Raw genomic sequence first — 20,149 nt, forward strand, 5'->3', positions numbered from 1 at the left:
AGCAGAGTTGACATCCTCTGTTATTTTTCTTAGCTCAGTAGTAGATGAAAAAGGTTTATTAAATAAACAGCTAGTGCACGCTCCACTGTGGAAACCAAAATGTGTATGTTAAATTATTGTTGTTAAATTCTTAGCTTTCCCTTTTCAAATGAGGTAAGCATACATGTGCTAGCATCTTGTCCTGTACAGTAAAATACAGAACGTAATTCTCAAACACTAAACATAATTTAGCTTATATGCCTATGGCCAAAATGATCAACAGGAACCTAAACTTAGGCTCCTGGATTCCTATTTAGGCACCAGACTTAGGCCAAAGAAAGTGTGAATGCACAGCACTTTCAAAAAAACCAGGCTACTTATGTTGCTGCTCAAATACAGATTCAATAAGTTAAACTTTAGGTTCTTCTTTTTTGCGAACTTAGCTCCGGTCCAAAATCTGGTTGCTCAAACAGGCATTTACATGCATATGTCCAATTAATGCATCCAAATGTCAATAGAAGCATTTATATGTGAAATTAGGATGTCCAGTCAAGTTGCTTTCATTTGATAATTAGATCCTTAGGCTCAGATGTCTGCTCTGGAGCTCAAAAAGCACATAGATTACAAAAGAGCAAAGTTCTGCTAACAATAAAATTCACTTTACTCCATAGTTAAACATGAAAACCACAGGAAAGACTGCATTCTTATGGATCATTACCAGTGAGATAGTCTCTCTTCTAATTCTCTGAGGAGGTCCCGATTAAGTTCATACAGCTGAGGTAGGTAGTACAGGATCTGATTCAGGATCCTATCCTCAATCACTGGCTTTCCTAGCTGCCTGGAAGCATGCGCCACCGCATCCCGGAAATCCTGTTGGAGAACAAAGAGAAAAAAAAATCTTGCTGAGAGACTGGCTTTCCAGCTACAGTATAGATGACAGTATTTTTCTTGCAGATATGCTGTGGAGTGTAACCCATTAGAGGGAGAGGTGATGGTACCATCTGTTTTACATTACTGTGTGGTTTTATTCATGGCCTTAGAGGGGAGTTATTCCCAGTGCCTGCAGAATTTTCAGATGCAAAAAGTCACATTCCTGGGTCCATGTGCTAAGCTGGAGCTTGCCCTCGAGTGCACAGACACCAGAATCGGAGAGCTACATTGACAGATAAGAAGCAAGTGGTGATTACACCGTGGAAGCTTGAGATGCTGACTACTATTAGCCAGTGGGAAATAATTTTGAAGCTGGAAAAAATCTATGCTGGGAGCCACTGTCATGCAAGTGTGTGAGGCCATTAATTATCTCCTGCTACACAGAGGCAAGCTGGGACTCTCAGAAATGCACAGGAGACAGTGAATGGATTTGCAGCAGTGGGGTTTCCAGTTTCTGGTGAGGTGACAGACAGCACCAATTTCTCCATCTGTAGGAAGGTGGGCTGGTACCAGAGTACATCCACAGAAAGGGTTATGCAAGTGTTAATGGATTACTGGGGATGTTTCACCAATATCAATGTGAGCTGGTCAGGCAAGGTGTATGACACCTTGTATCTTTAAAACACACAGGACTGTTTAAGACTGCTGCAAGCAGAGATCTTCTTTCCTGACCAGAAGATTACCATTGGTGATGTTGAAATGCCTGTTTAATTATAATTCACATGCTTTTGGTAGCACTAGGCATTCTGCAGTATTGGTTACAAAGTAAACGATTAAATTATTTCAAAAAAATATAAATTTATTGCATAACAAAAACAGTGCAAAGTCTTTTGTGCAGTTAAAAATGGTACAATGTAAACTTACAAAATGAATTAATGGAACAGAACTTTAAAATGAGAATGCTAGCACAACATTCATGTCCAGTTCAGTCCATTTCTGCCAACCATACACCAAGCACGTGAAGCTGGGATTTTCCTTCCTGTCCCCCGGCATGGAGCAGCAGGGATAGGGATACAGCCCACGATGCCATGTGGAACGTTGGAAGGGGCCGGGGTAAGGAGCTATGGAAATAGAATTCCTCACTGACTGCAAAGGAAGGAGAACCCATGACTGTTGGACCTGCAGGTCAGGAAATTGGCAGTGTTTGTGTTTGCTGTCTGAGAACCCCCATTACATCCTGTTGCGTCTTCCTCCCCTGAAACTGCTGGGACTGTCTGTGCTTTCCTTCTCCAAGCTGTCTGTTCAAGAGCCAAGGAAGCAGTGGCTTTCGGGATCTTACAGAATACATCCTCTTTAGTCTGCTTCTTTGTCCTCCTCAGGATCAGACATACCACAGGTATGGAAGGCAACTCCCTCATGACTGCAGCAGCATCCTACAGGAAAAAAACAACAACAGAGAGTTGTATCGCTATATTTATCTTTCACTTTCTGTTGTGACTAAGTTTCAAAACTTCCCTTCCTTATTCCCATACACATTTTAAATCAGACCGGGTTACTGACACTTCAGCTCTGGAGTGCCTCTGCACATCACTGCTGTCTAGCTGCAGCCATAATGATTTGGGCCTGCTTTGAGGGGGGTAGAGGGGAGGGAGAAAAGAGGGAGGAGTGGAGGAGAAGAGGAAGGAATTAAGTTGTATAAAATAAAATTATCTGTCCTCAGGGGAGGGCAATGACACTGAATACTGGCACTGTTTTCCACAGGCAATGGTGATTTAAGCTGGCATCTCATTTCTAAAGGCATAAAGGCACAGAGCACAGCTACTACTGGCATCCCAAAGCTGCCCAGGCCCATACACCACTGGTCTCTTTACGGCAATAAAGCCATTGCTGAATGGAATGGGACAGTGTTCTATTAAGGGAGGAGAAGTAGGGCAGCTATCTCCAAAAACCTTTAGGAGAGGATTGCAGAGCACCTCTACGAAAGATCTCAATAACATCACTCAGGTGGATACAAGGGACATTGCTCCCTATGTAAATAAGATGCTCCACATCTCCCCTCCTACACACCCATAGCTCTGCAGAGGAATGAAAAGCAGGTAACTCTACCACTATCAGCTGTAGAGCTACCTCTGCTTGTCGAAAGAAAATGATGGAAAGCAACTGTTTGCATCCTGCCAGCTTGGGGATGGGCCCATCATCATGTTTAAATTGTATAAGGGTTGAAGGCTTGCACACACTTACCCTAAGTTCCTTCTCCTAGATCAGGGCCATCCCATACTTGGCTGGGAGGAATGGCTAGACTGTCAAGGTGTCTCAAAAAGATCCTAGCTAACTGCATGCCCAGACCCATTGCCCCATGTCCCATTGCCTCACCGTTCACAGTAGGAGTATCGTCACAGACTCCTCCAAGGTTCTCACACTGGTCTGCAGGATGACAGTGGGGTCTTCACCAAATAGGACATGCAGCTCATTGTAAAAGCAGCCAGTCTGTGGCTCAGCACCGGACTGACTGCTGACCCTCTTAGCCTACTGGTAGGCCTGCAGCAGATCCTTCATTTTCATGCGTTACTATTGCTGATCCCAGTCATCCTCTTTCATCTGCATTCATCCTCTGTTGCATCTTCTCATAGACATCAATGTTTCTACAGCTGAAGTACAGCTGTGTTGGCATAGGCTCTTCTCTCCCACAGGTCCAGGCAATTCAAGTTCTCTCATCTAATCCAGGAAGGAGTGTATTTAGCAGGTGTAGCCAGCATAGTTGGTGGGGCAGTTACACACAAAAAAGGAGACCTGTCAGGTATGCTCACCAGGCAGGACAATGAGGAAAAGGCGTTTCCAAAATACATGGTGGGGAAGGAGTGGGGTTAGGATTGGGGGTGGACTGTGGTCAATGTTGGGCATCATGGGACTGTTAGGGTCCATACAGGATGCACAGTGTCTATGTTTGTACTGGATTCACAACTGTACATTGACCACATCTCAGTGCCATTCAGGAAAATGGTTTTACTGTGTCACCATAACAGTGTGTTGGCAGAAGACAAGTTCAAGTGTAAGCACATGCACAACTACGTCAACTCAAGACAATTTATGTTGGCCTAACTTTCTAGCAAAGGCCAGACCATAGAGAAAACTAAATTAATAAGCACACTGTAGCTATCAGGGTTGGTTGTTTGTCCTTTTTTTTTTTTTAAGTATCAAATAATTTGATACTATCAAAATATTTACCTATGTAGGGAAAACTTTAAAGCAGTACATTTTCTATCCTACAAAAACCTCCCAGTCAGATCAGCCTATCACGTTTATTTGGTCCTCTGACCAAAGAGCAGGAAAAACTTGGCCCCACTGAAGTTAATGAGGGTTTTGCCACGGTCTTCAGTGGAGTCAGGATTTCACCCATGGTAATGGTCTACTATTGGGTCTTGAGTACCTTTTCCACTACTTAAAATGAAATTTACATAATTACAATAAAAATCACATAAAACACCAATGTACCTTACCATATACAGTTAGACAACAATTTAAGTATGAGCTAAGTCAATGTCCCTCTCACCATCTCCAAGCAATACCCACTCAAGCTCCAGTATCTACCTTGTTTTCTTACCATGACCCCTATTGCAGGGTTCCATGAATCACAAGAGGCAGGGACTGGGTAATTTCTAACAAGAAACCGCAGGTGGTTTTTGGGCATTGAGTAGAGAGGAAAGGTCAGGAACTATGCCATTAGAGTTAAAAAAACAAAGCAGATGGCCTTATTCATATGCAAATGCTCTTTCACACATCATTTGTGCAGACTAGTGGCACAGAACTTGCTACCAGCTGCATCTATGGGATTTCCTGACCTGAAGGTTTTAACTGGAACAAGAGGGAAATTATCCCATAGTTGGGACCCTCCTTCCAGAGAATGTTATGGTATCCTCTTACACTGAGGATACATCTCCAGGGGAGGGAAATCCAGTTGTTAGGAAAAGGCAGGTGTTAGTAATGGGGGATTTGATCATTAGAAACATAGATAGCTGAGTTTGTGATGACCAGGAGAGCCGTATGATGACTTGCCTGCCTGGTGAAAAGGCTGCAGATCTCTCGAGACCTCTATATAGTCTTATGTGTAGTGCTGGGGAGGAGCCAGTATTTGAGGTACATGTAAGTACCAATGACATAGGAAAGGGTAGAAGAGAGGTTCTGGAGGCCAAATTTAGGCTGCTAGGAAAGAGACTGAATTCCAGGACCTCTATGGTATCGTTCTCTGAAATGCTTCCAGTTCCACATGCAGGCCTAGATAGGCAGGCAGAGCTTCAGAGTCTCAAAACGTGGATAAGATGATGGTGTAGAGGGGAGGGGTTTAGATTCATTAGGAACTGGAGAAACTTTTGGGATAGGGGGAGCCTATACAGGAAGGACGGGCTCCACCTAAACCAAAATGGAACCAGACTGCTGGCACTTAACATTAAAAGAGTCGTAGAGCAATTTTTAAACTAAGGGCTGGGGGAAAGCCAACAGGTGTGGAGGAACACATGGATCAGACAGAGACATCTATTAGGGGAGGTTCTATTAATAGAGATGCTCTATGTTCTATTCAGAAGGAGAGTATGGAAGTATGGGTCAGATAAGATGAGACAATCAAATGAAAAAGTCTCACACATCAAGAAATGGCAGACAGATAAATAGTTACAAATTATTTAAATGCTTATACACAAATGCTAAGAGTTTAAATAATAGAATGGGTGAATGAGAGTGCCTAGTTTTAAAGGAGGATATTGATATAAAAGGCATCACAGAAACTTGGTGGAATGAGGACAATCAATGGGACACAGTCATATCAGAGTACAAAATATATCAGAAGGGCAGAACAGGTGGGGGAGTGGCACTATACGTGAATGAAAATGTAGAACCAAATGAAGTAAAAGTCTTAAATGAGCCAAAATGTTCCACAGAATCTCTATGGATAGTAATTCCATGCTCCAATAATAAGAATATAGCAGTAGGGATATATTATTGACCAACTGATCAGGACAGTGACTGTGACTATAAAATGCTAAGGGAGATTAGACAGGCTATATAATTAAAAAAACTTGATAATTGTGGGGGATTTCAACTATCCACATATTGACTGGGTACACATCACCTCAGGACGGGATTCAGAGATAAAACTTCTTGATACCTTAAATGACTGCTTCTTCAAGCAAGCTGGGTCTGGAACCCACAAGGGGAGAGGCTATTTTTGATTTAGTCCTAAGTGGAGCACAGGATCTGGTTAAAGAAGTAAATACAACTGGACCACTTGGAAATACTGGCCATAATGTAATAAAACCACATCCTTGTAGTGGGAAAAACCCCTCAGCAGCCCAACACTGTGGCATTTAATTTCAGAAAGGGGAACTACACAAAAATAAGGAGGTTAGTTAAACAGAAATTAAAAGGTACAGTGGCAAAAGTAAAATCACTGCAAGCTACATGGAAACTTTTCAAAGACACCATAATAGAGGCCCAACTTAAATGTATACCCTAAATTAAAAATCACAGTAAAAGAACCAAAAAAGTGCCATTGTGGCTTAACAATGAGGTAAAAGAAACAGTAACAGATACAAAGATATATTTTAAAAAGTGTAAGTTAAATCCTAGTAAGGAAAATAGAAAGGACCATAAACTTTGTCAAATTAAGTGTAAAAATATAATAAGAAAAGCCCGAAGGAGTGTGAAGAACTGCTAGCCAAAAACTCAAAAATGTTTTTTAAGCACATCAGAAGCAGGAAGCCTGCTAAAAGAACACTGGGGCCCTTGGACGATCGAGAAGCTAACAGATCATTCAAAGATTATAAAGTCATAGCGGAGAAGCTAAATGAATTATTTGCTTCAGTCTTCATGGCTGAGGATATCGGGGAGATTCCCAGACCTGAGCCATTCTTTTTAGGTGACAAATCTGAGAAATTGTCCCAGATTGAAGTGTCATTAGAGGAGGTTTTGGAACAAATTGATCAACTTAACAGTAACAAGTCACCGGGACCAGACGGCATTCACCCAAGAGTTCTGAAAGAATTCAAATGGGAAACTGCAGACCTATTAACTGTGGTTTGTAACCTATCCTTTAAATCAGCTTCCGTACCCAATGACTGGAAGATAGCTAACATGATGCCAATATTTTAAAAGGGCTCTAGAGGTGATCCTGGCAATTACAGACCGGTAAGTCTAACATCAGTACCGGGCAAATTAGCTGAAACTATAGTAAAGAATAAAATTGTCAGACACATGGATGAACAAAATTTGTTGAGGGAAAGTCAACATGGTTTCTGTAAAGGGAAATCATGCCTTACTAATCTGCTAGAGTTCTTTGAGGGGGTTAACAAACATGTGGAGATTCAGTGGATACAGTATACTTAGATTTCAAGAAAGCCTTGACAAGGTCCCTCACCAAAGGCTCTTAAATAAAGTAAGTTGTCATGGGACAAGAGGGAGGGTCCTTTTGTGGATTGATAACCGGTTAAAAGACAGGAAACAAAGGATAGGAATAAATGGTAAGTTTTCTGAGTGGAGAGAGGTAACTAGTGGGTTCCCCCCCAAGGGTCCGTCCTGGGACCCATCCTATTCAATTTACTTATAAATGATCTAGAGAAAGGGGTAAACAGTGAGGAGGCAAAATTTGCAGATGATACCAAACTGAAGACCAAAGCAGACTGTGAAGAGCTTCAAAAAAATCTCACAAAACTAAGTGATTGGGGAACAAAATGGCAAATGCAACAAGGAGTCCCATGGCACCTTATAGTCTAACAGATGTATTGGATCATAAGCTTTTGTGGGCAAAGACCCACTTCGTCAGATGCAAGTGAAATTTAATGTTGATAAATGTAAAATAATGCATATTGGAAAAAATAATCCCAACTATATATACGATTTGATGGGGATTAATTTGGGTACAACTACTCAAGAGAGAGATCTTGGAGTCATTGTGGATAGTTCTCTGAAAACATCCACTCAGTGTGCAGTGGCAGTCAAAAAAACAAACAGAATATTAGGAATCATTAAAAAAAGGGATAGAGAATAAGAGAGAATATCTTATTGCCTCTATATAAAACCATGGTACGCCCTCATCTTGAATACTACGTACAGATGTGGTTGCCTCATCCCAAAAAAGATATATTGGCATTGGAAAAGGCTCAGAAAAGGGCAACAAAAATTATTAGGGGTTTTGAACGGGTCCCATATAAAGAAAGATTAAAAAGACTTGCAATTTTCAGATTAGAAAAGAGGAGACTAAGGAGGGATATGATAGAAATCTATAAAATCATGACTGGTGTGGAAAAAGCTGAAGAAGGAAAAGTTATTTACTTATTCCCACAATATAAGAACTAGGGGTCACCAAATGAAATGAATAGGCAGCAGGTTTAAAACAAACAAAAGGAAGATTTTCTTCACTCAGTGCACAGTCAACTTGTGGAACTCCTTGCCAGAGAATGCGATGAAGGCTAGGACTTTAACAGGGTTCAAAAAAGAGCTAGATAGATTTATGGAGGGTAGGTCCATCAATGGCTGTTAGCCAGGATGGGTAGGAATGGTGTCCCTAGCCTCTGTTTCTCTGGAAATGGATGACAGGTGAGGGATCACATGAGGATTACCTGTTGAGATCTCTTCCTCTGGGGCATCTGGTATTGGCCACTGTTGGCCAACAGGTTACTGGGCTAGATGGACCTTTGGTCTGACCCAGTATGACCGTTCTTATATTCTTACAAGGGCAATGGTTTCCAAATGTTTTGTGAAGATGATCCACCAACTGCATTTTGTGGAGGATTTTTTTTGTTTTTGTTTTTTTGCAATTCACTTATACATACAAACTATTCAGAAACTAGGGATGTGAAAGAGTGATCAGTTAGCCAGTTACCCAGTAAGTAGTAATCTTAATGGGTGATACTTACTGGGTACCAATTAACCAGTACTCCACAGCAGACCCTGCCCACAGCCCGAAGATTGCTCCAGTCCTGTGGCGATTGGGAGCCAGCTTCACAGTGCTTGGGCTCCCAGGTCCTGCCACCAGTCCCTCCTTCCCTTGGGGGTCCCGCTTAATTGGTTAACTAAGGTTTAACCGGTTAACTGATTAACTGGGATTTTACATCCCTAACAGAAATCACCATTTACTATTTTAAAGCCAGTAATGCAGCAACTGTAAGGTTTTTGTATTATACCTCATAAAAAAGCATTAAAGAAATAGTCATCTGTGTTGTATGAGGTATTGCTGTAAGAATTCAGCACTCATTTAAAAAACAAACAAACAAACCTGAGCAAACAATGCTGAAATAATCCATAGGCACATTCCTGGGACAAGCCCCTGTTCCCCCCAACAGATCATGCGGCAGAGTCCTTCCCCTCCACAGCCTCTTTCTTGTTCTGCCGAGAGGGCACAAAGCACCTACAGCAGCACCCTCTGCCCTGGTACCACAACCCAACCTGCTGTGGAGAAAAGATGCTGGATTTGATCTAACTGCCTGGCCATCGTGACGGAGTGGTGACCATGCCAAAACCCAAGTGGTGCTGTGAATCTGTGTGCATGAAGCACAGAATGAGGCCCAGCCACCTGGGACAAGAACCACTGGTGAGGGGTGAGTGCAAGTTGTGCTCACTCTCCAACACCCCTACCCCAAATCTCCCCTCTGCTCTGGGCCCATGACTCAAGAAGAAACTTCCTATGACCCACTGGTTTGTCAGGATTCATTGTTTGGGTCACAGTATTTTAGGGAACCGGTTAATACTGCAATGTCAGGAATTGCAATAATAAATACAGAGTGAATGAGCTTACAGGAGTTCTGATGAGCTTTGGGTAAATACATCATGTTTAGTACTGGTAACGGGCACACTGAGAAAGACCAGAAACTTTTCTGAGTCTGACACACAAGCCAGCTGAGACTATTAAATGTTGGAGCTCGCTGTTTGTCCCTCAGTCTTAGAGGGAGTCTACACTGGCACTTTACAGCGCTGTAACTTTTTGGCTCGGAGGTATGAAATCACACCCTGAGCACAGCAAGTTACAGTGCTGTAAAGAGCCACTGTAAACCTGGCTACAGCATAGTTAGCTTAGCTACTCCCCTTGTGAAAGTGGTTTACATGGAGTCTGGGAGAGCTCTCTCCCAGCGCTCATGCCAGGACCACATTTTCCATTTAAAGCACTGCTGCGGATCTACTTTAAACTTAATGGTAGACAAAGCCTTAGAGCAGGGTGGGTAAAAGGGCCTCCGGGGGCCAGATCCAGGCAATTAGGGCCTCTGGGGGCAGGGCGTGCACAGTTTTCTCCACCATGAAAGGAGTGTGCAGTACTTAGAAGCCTGATTGGCTTGGGGCCAGAAGAGGAAGCACACTAAATCACCTATGGGGAACGTCTGGGAGTGGGTGGTGGGTGGAAAGACTTTACATGCTCCCCCACCCCCAGACCAATTATGGTCTGGGGGTAGGGAAGCAGGGAAGTATTCTGGCTTCGCCCCATCAACTGGAGACCTCACCCCTTCCAGTGTGGCTCAGTGCCACTTCAAAAATTTTGGAAGTGGCCCCCAGGAAAAAATTATTGCCCACCCCTGCCTTAGAGGGAATCTTTTCCTCAGAATAACATGACCTGAGACAGAGGACAACACAAGAATTTTATCTGAACATTGTAGGACACAACATATGAACCCTTGTTTATGTACAATGCGAATCCATGGAAGAGGCTTTTTCCTCATAAGACACTGGAAGAGGAGTAGAGAGTCAGTTTTAAGCACTAACTGATAAAACCACGAACTCCTTTTATGATTATGACCATTTATTTAAGTTACTGGTATGTTTTTGGGCACAGGAAGCTGCTCCCTATGGGTATGATCCAAGGTCCACTGAGGTCATCATTAACATCAAAGCACTTTGAATCATGTTGTGTGTGACTTAATCATCAAATGAAAAGACAATCAAGATCAGGGGAGTGAACAGCCTCGGTGGGCCCCTGGGCAAAGTATTTGTGTGAGGGGAGTGGCTCTGTGCTCCCGTAAGGGGAGGGAGCAAGGTAGCCAGCCCACAGTGCCACCCAAGCCAGGCTCTTCCTCCTGACTCTTCCCCAGTGCTCGGTGCTGCCTGGAGCGCACCACACAGTGCCCCAGCAAAAATTTAAAAGGCCAGAAGTTCCAGGTACCACTGCTACTGCAGTAGCAAATAAAATTCAACCTACAAACGTGCTCAACGAAACAACAATGAGAAAAAGAAAAGGTTCTGATTTCTTGGGAATTATCAAATCATAGTTACTGAACACGCACTATGCAGTTGATACAACCCACATTACAAATTCATTTGTGCCCAGGCAGTTCTATTGAAGTAACCCTCCTGAGGTTAATCTTGAGCTCAAGTTAAAAAGATTTGAAGGCAGACAGCAAAAGCCTGAAGAGTGAGGGTGGGAATAGTAGAGGGAAAATTTAAATGGACAGGAAAAGTCGGTGACTGTGTCTATGGTCACGGCCATCAGTCCACTGATTATGAAATTCATTAAGACAGTACGTGTGTACCAAGAGCCCAGAATGGGTGCATTTTAACCGAGTTAAATCAATAGAAAATACAGGCAGTCCCCGGGTTACATGGATCCGACTTACATTGGATCCCTACTTACAAACGGGGTGAGGCAACCTCGCACTAGCTGCTTCCCCCCAGCAGACCAGGGAGACGCGAAGCTAGCGCCCCCCCCCCCCCCCCAGCAGACCAGTGAGACGCGGAGCGGCTTTTCTCAGCAGACACCTCAACTTGAGAATAAAGGACTGAGGGAAGTGAGGTGTGGGAGAATAAAACTGAGCTCTGGAGAAATGTTTGGCTAGAGTTTCCCCTACAATATGTACCAGTTCCGACTTACATACAAATTCAACTTAAGAACAGTCCCTATCTTGTACGTAACCCGGGGACTGCCTGTAAAGGGAGAAAAATGAAACTTTGCTTAAAAAAATGCATTCAGTACCAGAATAGTTTTTTATACAAGAATAGAAATTTAAGAATTACAGTGAAATTAACTGAATGTACTTGCCTGCTTCCTTCTAAAGGTAATCTGCTCACTATTAATGAGAAAAACATGCTCAACTAGCCTAACATGAATCATAAGTGTTAAAGTTAACATATGTATGCATACTTTGCACTCTGATCAGCATCACAGAAGTACCTACATGTGATTACATTTAAATAATACACATTACATTCACAGATTTTTATAGTTATGCCAGAACATAACACTACCAATACCACCTCCTTCACTGAATTGTTCAAGGCTGTCATCTCAGCTGTCACAGGCAATATATTGTTTGAAGCAACACCGCAACAACATTAAAATGAATTTTTCAGAATCATACTTTATATTTAAAACCACCTCTCAAGCAGAATTCATTGAGCTATACTAATGCTGCATTTTTAAAAAGATAAAATATTCACTTTTTAAAGTGAGACATTTACTCAGTTGAACGGTAATATTTGTTATTCAAGATAGAAGTTTCACATGGTATGCATCTGACACACAAATATTACTGAAAGATTGACCCAGCATTGCTCGGTTCCTTAATTCAAATAAGTTCTGTTTTTCTTCTTTGAAATCATTGTTTTGGGTTGGGGCTCGGAATTAGGGGTTCAGTATGCAGGCTGCTCCAGGGAGAGAGGACAACCCCAGCCTTCTCTCACTGAAGCAACTTGAGTCCAGATGACAAGTGCCTGTCCATGGTATGTCTACTAGCTGGGGGACAGACACACACAAACTGACATAGTCTTTAAAAAATATACAGGTTGGACCTCCTTGATCCGGCACCCTCTGGATCTGACCTATCCCAGATGATGGATTTTGCCAGACCAGGGAAGGTCATTTTTGATCCCCCGGCACCAGTCCCCTCCAGCCCCAGCCCCAGCGCTGGCCTCCTGACCGCCTCCACGCATTCAGGGCTTCTGCAGCAGTGTCTGGCAGTCCCGTCCCCTCCACACACACCAGGTTCCTGCTGCAGCTCCCAGCACCACCACCCCCTCCGTGCCCCTATTCCTGCTGCCGCACGAGGCTCCAGCTGCCCTACTGGGCAACGCCACTACCATGCATGGGGCTCCCACTAGCTTGCTGGGAGGCCGCACAACCATGTGTGGAGCTCCTGTTGCCCTACCAGCCTGCCCGGCTCCCAAGTGCCAGACTATGGATGTTGCCGGAGAGTCCTGGTTAGAGTTTCAACCTGTCAGAGACAGCTGTCCCTTTCTCCATCCCTGCAACCTTCTGGCCCAATGGTGTTATAGATGTCCTGGTTCCCATCTCTGGCCCCTTGCTGCCCCTTTGTGGTCATTCTGCAGCATAGCTATCCCTCCTGCTAGACCTCTCCCTTTCCATTTTATGAGAAAAATCGAATTCCAGATACATCCCATTGTCTTGGCACAACCAAACCCTTGCCTTGCTTTAAGTTGATAAAAAGGAAACTGCATTCCAAATGTGGTGGTACTAGCTCTTACCATTTAGAAGGAGTTCTTGAACCAATATATAATAAGAAAGTGAGTGAGTGAGTGAGTGTAAAAAAAAGGTATGTTGACATACAGTTTGCAGGATCCAGTCTTGTGCTATCATATCTAGTTGTCCCCAAAATGTGTTAGCAATGGACAGCATTGTGTATTACAGATTGCCTCAAGTGGCATGATCCAGTAGGGTAACTAGTGGTTTCTGGCAGAGCTCAGTTACCCTAAGAAGTTTTAAATTACTTAGAAATACTTTTTTTTTTCCGGTTACTTTCTGGTAAGACAAATGCATGAATAGCACTACCTTTTGGTATAAAAAAACCAAACAACTTTACACCATTGCCAGCACTTTATAGGAACATCTGAGCTAATCTAGAGTCAAAAATCCTTTGACACCATTTCCTCAGCTAATTATGCAACTCTGAAACTAATAGAATGGACCCTGCTATGATTCATTTGTCATCAAAACATACCATTCTCTCTCTCTCCCAGAAAGGCCTTCTGTCACTGTGACTTGCATCCTTCTCACTCAAGTGTTGCAAGTGCCAGGCTACAAGAAGAGGCCCCTGTAACCTCGTGTGAGGTTGGGGAACAAGGGCCAGAGCCAGAAGCCTGCTGCCGGCAGCAGCAGCAACTTCAGCGCCAGGAGCCTCCTGTTGTTTCTGTCAGCCTCAGAAGCCTCATGCTGGCGGCAGCAGTGGCAGCCCCAGCCTGAGGGTCAGGAGCCTTCTGCCACCAACAGCAGCCCCCAGGGCAAGAATCCTGCTGTTGGCGGTTAACTGGTTAAATATTTAACTGGTTAACTGATTAACTGGGATTTTATATCCTAATGTGGACTTTGGAATTCTGTATGGTTACATATGTGCGTCATTTGAAATTTGTGAAATTAGCATTCCACCAATCAGAAAGGTACGGATCAGAAAGCTTTTTGACTACGTAGGGAGAGAGACATTTTTTTAAGCAAAACCTGATAGTAAAGAGATAAAAACAAAGTCTTTTTTTCAAAGTGCAATTTAAAAAGACAGCTGCATAATTTTATGCTGATTCTGACATCCTTCCGTTTGGACTCCACTCATATCTTCAACCTGGTTTATAGTCACATACTTCTTGTAACACAATTGCTGGTTAAGTACAAATCCAAATAGGTCAAATATCAGTTTGTGTCAGGAAATTTTCTACATTTGGACAGTCTTCAAAGCATGCACGCACAAAAACTTTCACATTCTAAGAAAGGGCCAGGCTACTACACCACCACAAACAGCAAGTACAATTTCATGGGACATAGCTGTAATGGATCTTGCAAAAACATGTTTAATGCAAAACATCAATAAATATACTTAACTATATCACTAATTCTTTATAATGAAGTCAATACATGTTGATTGTACTGTTTTTCAATTGCATGGATTACCTCATCAGTCTAGGATAGGTGACATAATTCTTTATCATTTGCATGACTAACACAATAATGTAATTCATGTCTTTAATAGCACAAGATACCTCAATTTTTACGACACAGTCAATTAGAGATGCTGACAGTATCCTGATGCAGAGAATGCACTTTTTAAACCCACCAGTGCTCCCTGCCACTCCAAATTATAGCATTAGCATTTCCTTATAATCTAGCCAGAGCTGTAATGCATTATTAAATGTCTTGTCCGGATCTGGCTCCATCAATCAGCAATTCTAAAGCACTCCAGGAGTTGAGAGAGCTGTACTGGCATCCTCACCTCACATCTGGCAGTAGGTAAACATTCCTACAGTTGGACCTCCTTGGTCCCAGATCTTCAGGACATGACCAGTCCCAAATGAGGGAGTTTGCCAGGCCAGTGGAGGTCAATGCTGGCTCCTCTGCAGGGGCCCTCTGGCTTCTACTAGGGGGCTGTCAGTCTCCCAGCTGAGCTCCCCTCCTAGCCACTCACGCTGGCTTCCAGGTTCCCCTCCTGGCTGTTGACCCTGCTGTCAACCTCAACCACTAGGCTGGGCTCCTGGCTCAGCCCCAAATCCATCCACCAACCCCTCAGCTGCTAGCCTGGCTCTGTTCCTAGACACCAGGCCCCCTCAGCCGGCTCCCATGCCCAGCCACCAGAACTTTCTGGTCCAGATCTCAGATGTTGCCGGACCAGAGAGGTTCCATTGTATTTACTTTTTACAGTTAGAGAAAGTGAGGCAGAGAGGGTCAGAAAACTGTCCAAGGCCACAGAGGAAATCAGAGCCAGTGCTAGGATTAGATCTGAGGAGTTCCTCACTCCCAGCCTTGTGCTTAGCTCTGTACACCATATTGCTCCTCCAATCTATTTTGATTGCTTCTTTGTAGTATTTGACTGCAATTTAGTTTATGCTACAAAGTCTGAATCTAATCCTTTGATTTCTAAGGGAGTAAGTTATTTTTAGTGAAGATATGCTGCGAGATCAGCAACAAGCTAACCCAGAAGTTTCAAACCAGTGGCATGGCTCCACTGAAGCCCAAGAAGAGTGCACAGTGGAGGAGTTACAGTCGCATAACCTCAGATCCACACCTCTCAAATATGAACGTGCTGGTGGTTGCGGGTAAAGCAATGGCTAGCTCTTGGAAAGCCACCTGACTTCTCCTCCTGTGCCAGCACTGGCCCCTAATGCAGATGGACCTAGGAGCAGCTCCTGGGCGTGTGGCTACAGGCTCAGGCAGCATCCCACAGGCCCAAGCCTCTCTCCTCTGTTTCTAGCACATAGTTAAATTATAAGAGCATTTGCACCTGGCCTTAAGTGTAACCAAGTAGATGCTCTCATCTCAAGTAGCTCATGACCTGCTGTTGACTGGCAGTCAGACACAGAAAAAAAGAGTGAGGGAAAGATATACCAACCAGGGGCAGAAAATAACAGGACAGACTAAGGAGGGAAGAAGAAATGGCAGCTAACATATGAGGGCATGGCTGTGTGTGTGGGGGGGAAAGGGGGGGCGCTACAAAAAAAAAGGTGGCACCCTTCTGCCAATTCTTCAAAGGAGGGAACCTGCACCAGAAAATGTTTGGGGCCACTGAGTTAGCCTATGCTGCATACTGAATTAGAGCGTTCAAAATAAATCCCACATACTGACAGTATGTGCTTGTGCACTCCACGCAGGTATGAGAAGCAGCTATTGCCCTACCGATGGTTGCAGTTTCCAGCCACTTACAGCAGCTTTGCAGTTCAGTGTCTCGACAACAAAATTGCCAACAAACCAAATCAGTGGCCGATTTTTGAAAATGTATTCCTGTATGTAACCGGTCAAACACTTTAACCTTTCAAGATACCGTTTCATGCATGCACATATGTTAGGAGCTGGAAGATGAGAACATGAGACACTTTGAATTCTTCCTGCTCTATGACACAGACCACGTGACTGGGAATATCAAGTGCCCAAGTTGATATATTTTAAAAAGACCTGATTTTCAGAAGTTTGGCTCAGTACAATCTGAAAATCAGGCACCCATTTGCCATGTCTCAAGATGGACCCCCAAAAAGCAAGATACCTACAATCACTTATGACAATCTTGACCCCGCAACATAATCTGCTACAGTCCTGTATAAATCTTACAGGAAGCCTAGGGTCATGAGCATTAATTCACTTTGCTTAGTGAATGCTCAAATGACAAATGGAGTGTGCAAACCCTGCTAAGCTAGCATTCTCTAAACTCAACATCCATCAAGCTCACAGCAGGTGACTTGCTAGATCTGCCATTTTAAAAAATGCTGATTTAATGCCTGCTGATGGGCCTGTTTTCTTTTTAGCCAGCTCCTAACCATTATAGCTCACCAGTAGCAAAGAGTTTATTTGTATTACAGCAGCATACAAAGTCTTCCATGAGCCCGTCATGCACGGCATTGTGCAAACACCCAGAAAGACGTACTCCCTGTTTTGCAGAATTTACCCCACCCATTACACTGGCATGTGGGTAAAGACAACCAAGAAGTGACTAATCCAGAGACTCCATCTGATAAAACGTTGACAACAATTCTCCAAAGGGAAGAGCACTAATAGTTACAGCTTAATTTTGTTCACTCTACAATTGCTGAGGCTAAATGAGTCTTTCAGAGCCACAGGTCTTGGAAAGGGGGCACACACGTATACCTACTGACTGTTCTGGAGGGAGACATTTGGCCGGTGCAAGGCATAAAACCTGCTGGATACTGGAAGGTGGGAAAGAATGCAGGTCCTGCCCCACGGGTACTCACAAATGCAGAGAGTAAAGGTTGTATAGGCTCCCTGCCTTCTGGGGTATGGAACATTTCAACCAGTGATAGACAGCTTGCTTGTTCTTGGGCTCTGTAATGCACTGCAGCCAGATGAGAGTGGTCTTCTGTACTGTGCATCCTCCCTCAGGCCTGAGTATATCCCTCTACAAGCCAGTCAAACCCCAAAAGATGGCAAAACACTATACTGTAGACTGCTGTTATTTTGCTTTTTGCAGCTCCTCCAAGGAAAGTTTCTGCATTTTAATAGAATTTCATCCTCCAAAAAATGTGCAAGCCGACAGGATTATAGTTAAATGAGTCCTTCACCCCAGAGCAACTCCACTGACAGAAGTCATTCTGGTAAACTTCATTGTACTAAACTGAAGGCCAGTATCTCAACAAGTGTCTTAACACCAAACATAATGCTTAGGAAAAAAAACAGCATTCAAATGGGCTCTTGGAATGTGTGAAGGAGTTCTTTCAGCTAAACCAACTTGGTTAATATAGCCAATAAAATGAAAGCAAATTTACACTTGACTGTGTAAAGCCAGCTTGCACCTAATTCTTTAACTTTCACCTCAAGTGCTGTTAATATGATTGTGTAAAATGGCACCTTCTCACTCAGCTCTGCTTCCTGAGTGTGTTAAATATCATGCTTCCTGACTTCAGTGATTTAAAAAAAAAGATTGTATTGTTTTGTACACCTGTTAGTGCTGCAGAGCCAATGTTGCTAAGACCAAGTAAGCCAAATTCTACTTCACTGTGTACACAATCCACAGAATTGATTACTCAGCTCCGAGTAACTGCAGCTGATGAAATACACTGGGCCTCTCTTGGCCAGCAGAACCTTTTTGTTACAAGTGATGAAGCACAGAGTGGAAAGCGCCCAGGCTTAACTTTGGGCGTTCAAGCTGAGTTACTTGGCTGGCAGTCAATAAGTTCAATAAGTGGAACAAAAACTATTGGGACATAAAAGTGGAATCCTACAACAGCAGTTTTGCAGTTACTTTTCACACAGAACCTCACTTTGGGTATGTCTACACACAATTTTTATTTTGGGAGAAGGATGCAAATAGTGCTGCGCATTTGCATACTTCCGCTGGTTTATTTTTTTCCGGGAAGAAGCTCTTCCGGTATTTACCCACGTCTACACGCGGCCGAATTTTGAAATAAACCCCTATTGTGAAAGGCCCCTTATTCCTCCTACAGTGAGGTTTACAGGTGTCTTTCTACTCAGATACAAGCTGGATAGGATTGATTTTGTTCTGTTTTTATGTTGTGGTACGTACACCTTGGTGAAGCACAGTAGAAGAGTTAGTTGAGACATTGTCTTAAAGACAGACACAATATATAGTGGAAAGGTTGGAGGCAGCATAGAAAGGAATAGTGGAGTGGACTGGAAGGAAAAAGGGAAGACATTATTCAACACCCACACAGATTTCTATATTCTACTGCACTTTTGCCATCAGTCCACCCCTTTGGGAGGATAGGGTGGACTGAAGCACCCTTCCTCTCCAATTCACACAGGAACATTGCTGGCTGTTCCCCTTTGTCACAGAGTGAAGGGAAAGTGCACTGTTTGCTGCATTCCTCACTCTGGCTGGGAAGCACAGGGGGCAGATGAACCTGGATCTGTCCCAACTGGGGGACAAGCACCCCTTCCCCGGCTGCACTTACTGGAGCTGCTGCAGCCAGAGAGAGACACTTCTCATCTAGCCCCACACTGTTGTGGTGAGAGGGTTGGTGTAGTCCTTTCTTGCTCAGGGCAGCATGCATGCTGAACCCCTCATCCCCAGCCCCACCCCAAAGCAATGATGTAAATAAAGAAAAATAAAATTAATTGAGTTAAGAACCCAGGCAACACTAGGTAAATCTTCTAGCATAAAATAAGAAAATGACACTCAGTGACAACTGGCAACTCTACGTTTCTCTTAATGCAGCTTTCTGTATTGTGCACTTCAGTTTACTAGGTTTAGAATCTTTCACTCATTAAACAAGCCATAAGGATTAGCTAAACTAAACTATTTTTCTAGCAACATTCAAAATAGCAAACTGCTTGGGAATTTACTTTTTAAAAATCACACTTCTACTAAAAGGCATAGAAGAGTCTTGAAGAATGATGCACTCCAAAGTGAATTCTTTAAGTTACTAACCAATTAATTCACTAATCATATTAGGGTTATTAAATTTTGATTAACTAACTAATCGAATAGTCAATGGGATTTCCATCAAATATTCGATTAGTCGATAAGAACTTTTGCATTCCACCTTTGAAATGTACAAGAGCCCCAGTGGGGACTCTTGTGCATTTCAAAGCAGAAGCACCTGCATGAAGTCCGGGGTGAGCAGAGGACTCTCCGTTGGCTCCACGCGACGTTCCAAGAGTCCAGCAGGGACTCTTGTACATTTCAAAGTTGGCCACTGCTGTATCCCTGCCCCGTCCCACAGAGCTGGAGCTGGGGGGGAACCAGCTTTTAAGCTGGCTCCCTCCAGTACCTCCTCTTCTTCCCCCTCCTTGCTGCATCTTTGTGAAAGAGGTAGCGGGGAGGGGGCAGAAGCGACTAGAGTGTCAACTAGTAAATTAGTTGTTTACATCCCTAAGTCATATCCACACCTTCATCCACATCCTTTTCTCCCAAAAAGCAGTTTTCCTTAT

General features: G+C 43.4%; 1 protein-coding gene across 1 annotated transcript in view; it reads right to left on the reverse strand.

The window, feature by feature from the left end:
• Window positions 1-20,149, reverse strand: part of FGD6 (FYVE, RhoGEF and PH domain containing 6) — a 119,066-nt gene that overhangs the window by 48,685 nt on the left and 50,232 nt on the right. The window contains exon 6 of the mRNA XM_006118299.5: window positions 698-849. Within this exon, the coding sequence (XP_006118361.3) occupies window positions 698-849 (152 nt within the window). The remainder of the gene's footprint in view (window positions 1-697; window positions 850-20,149) is intronic.

This window comes from Pelodiscus sinensis, chromosome 1 (assembly GCF_052426305.1).
Source record: "Pelodiscus sinensis isolate ZL-2025 chromosome 1, ASM5242630v1, whole genome shotgun sequence".
Classification (NCBI taxonomy): domain Eukaryota; kingdom Metazoa; phylum Chordata; order Testudines; family Trionychidae; genus Pelodiscus; species Pelodiscus sinensis.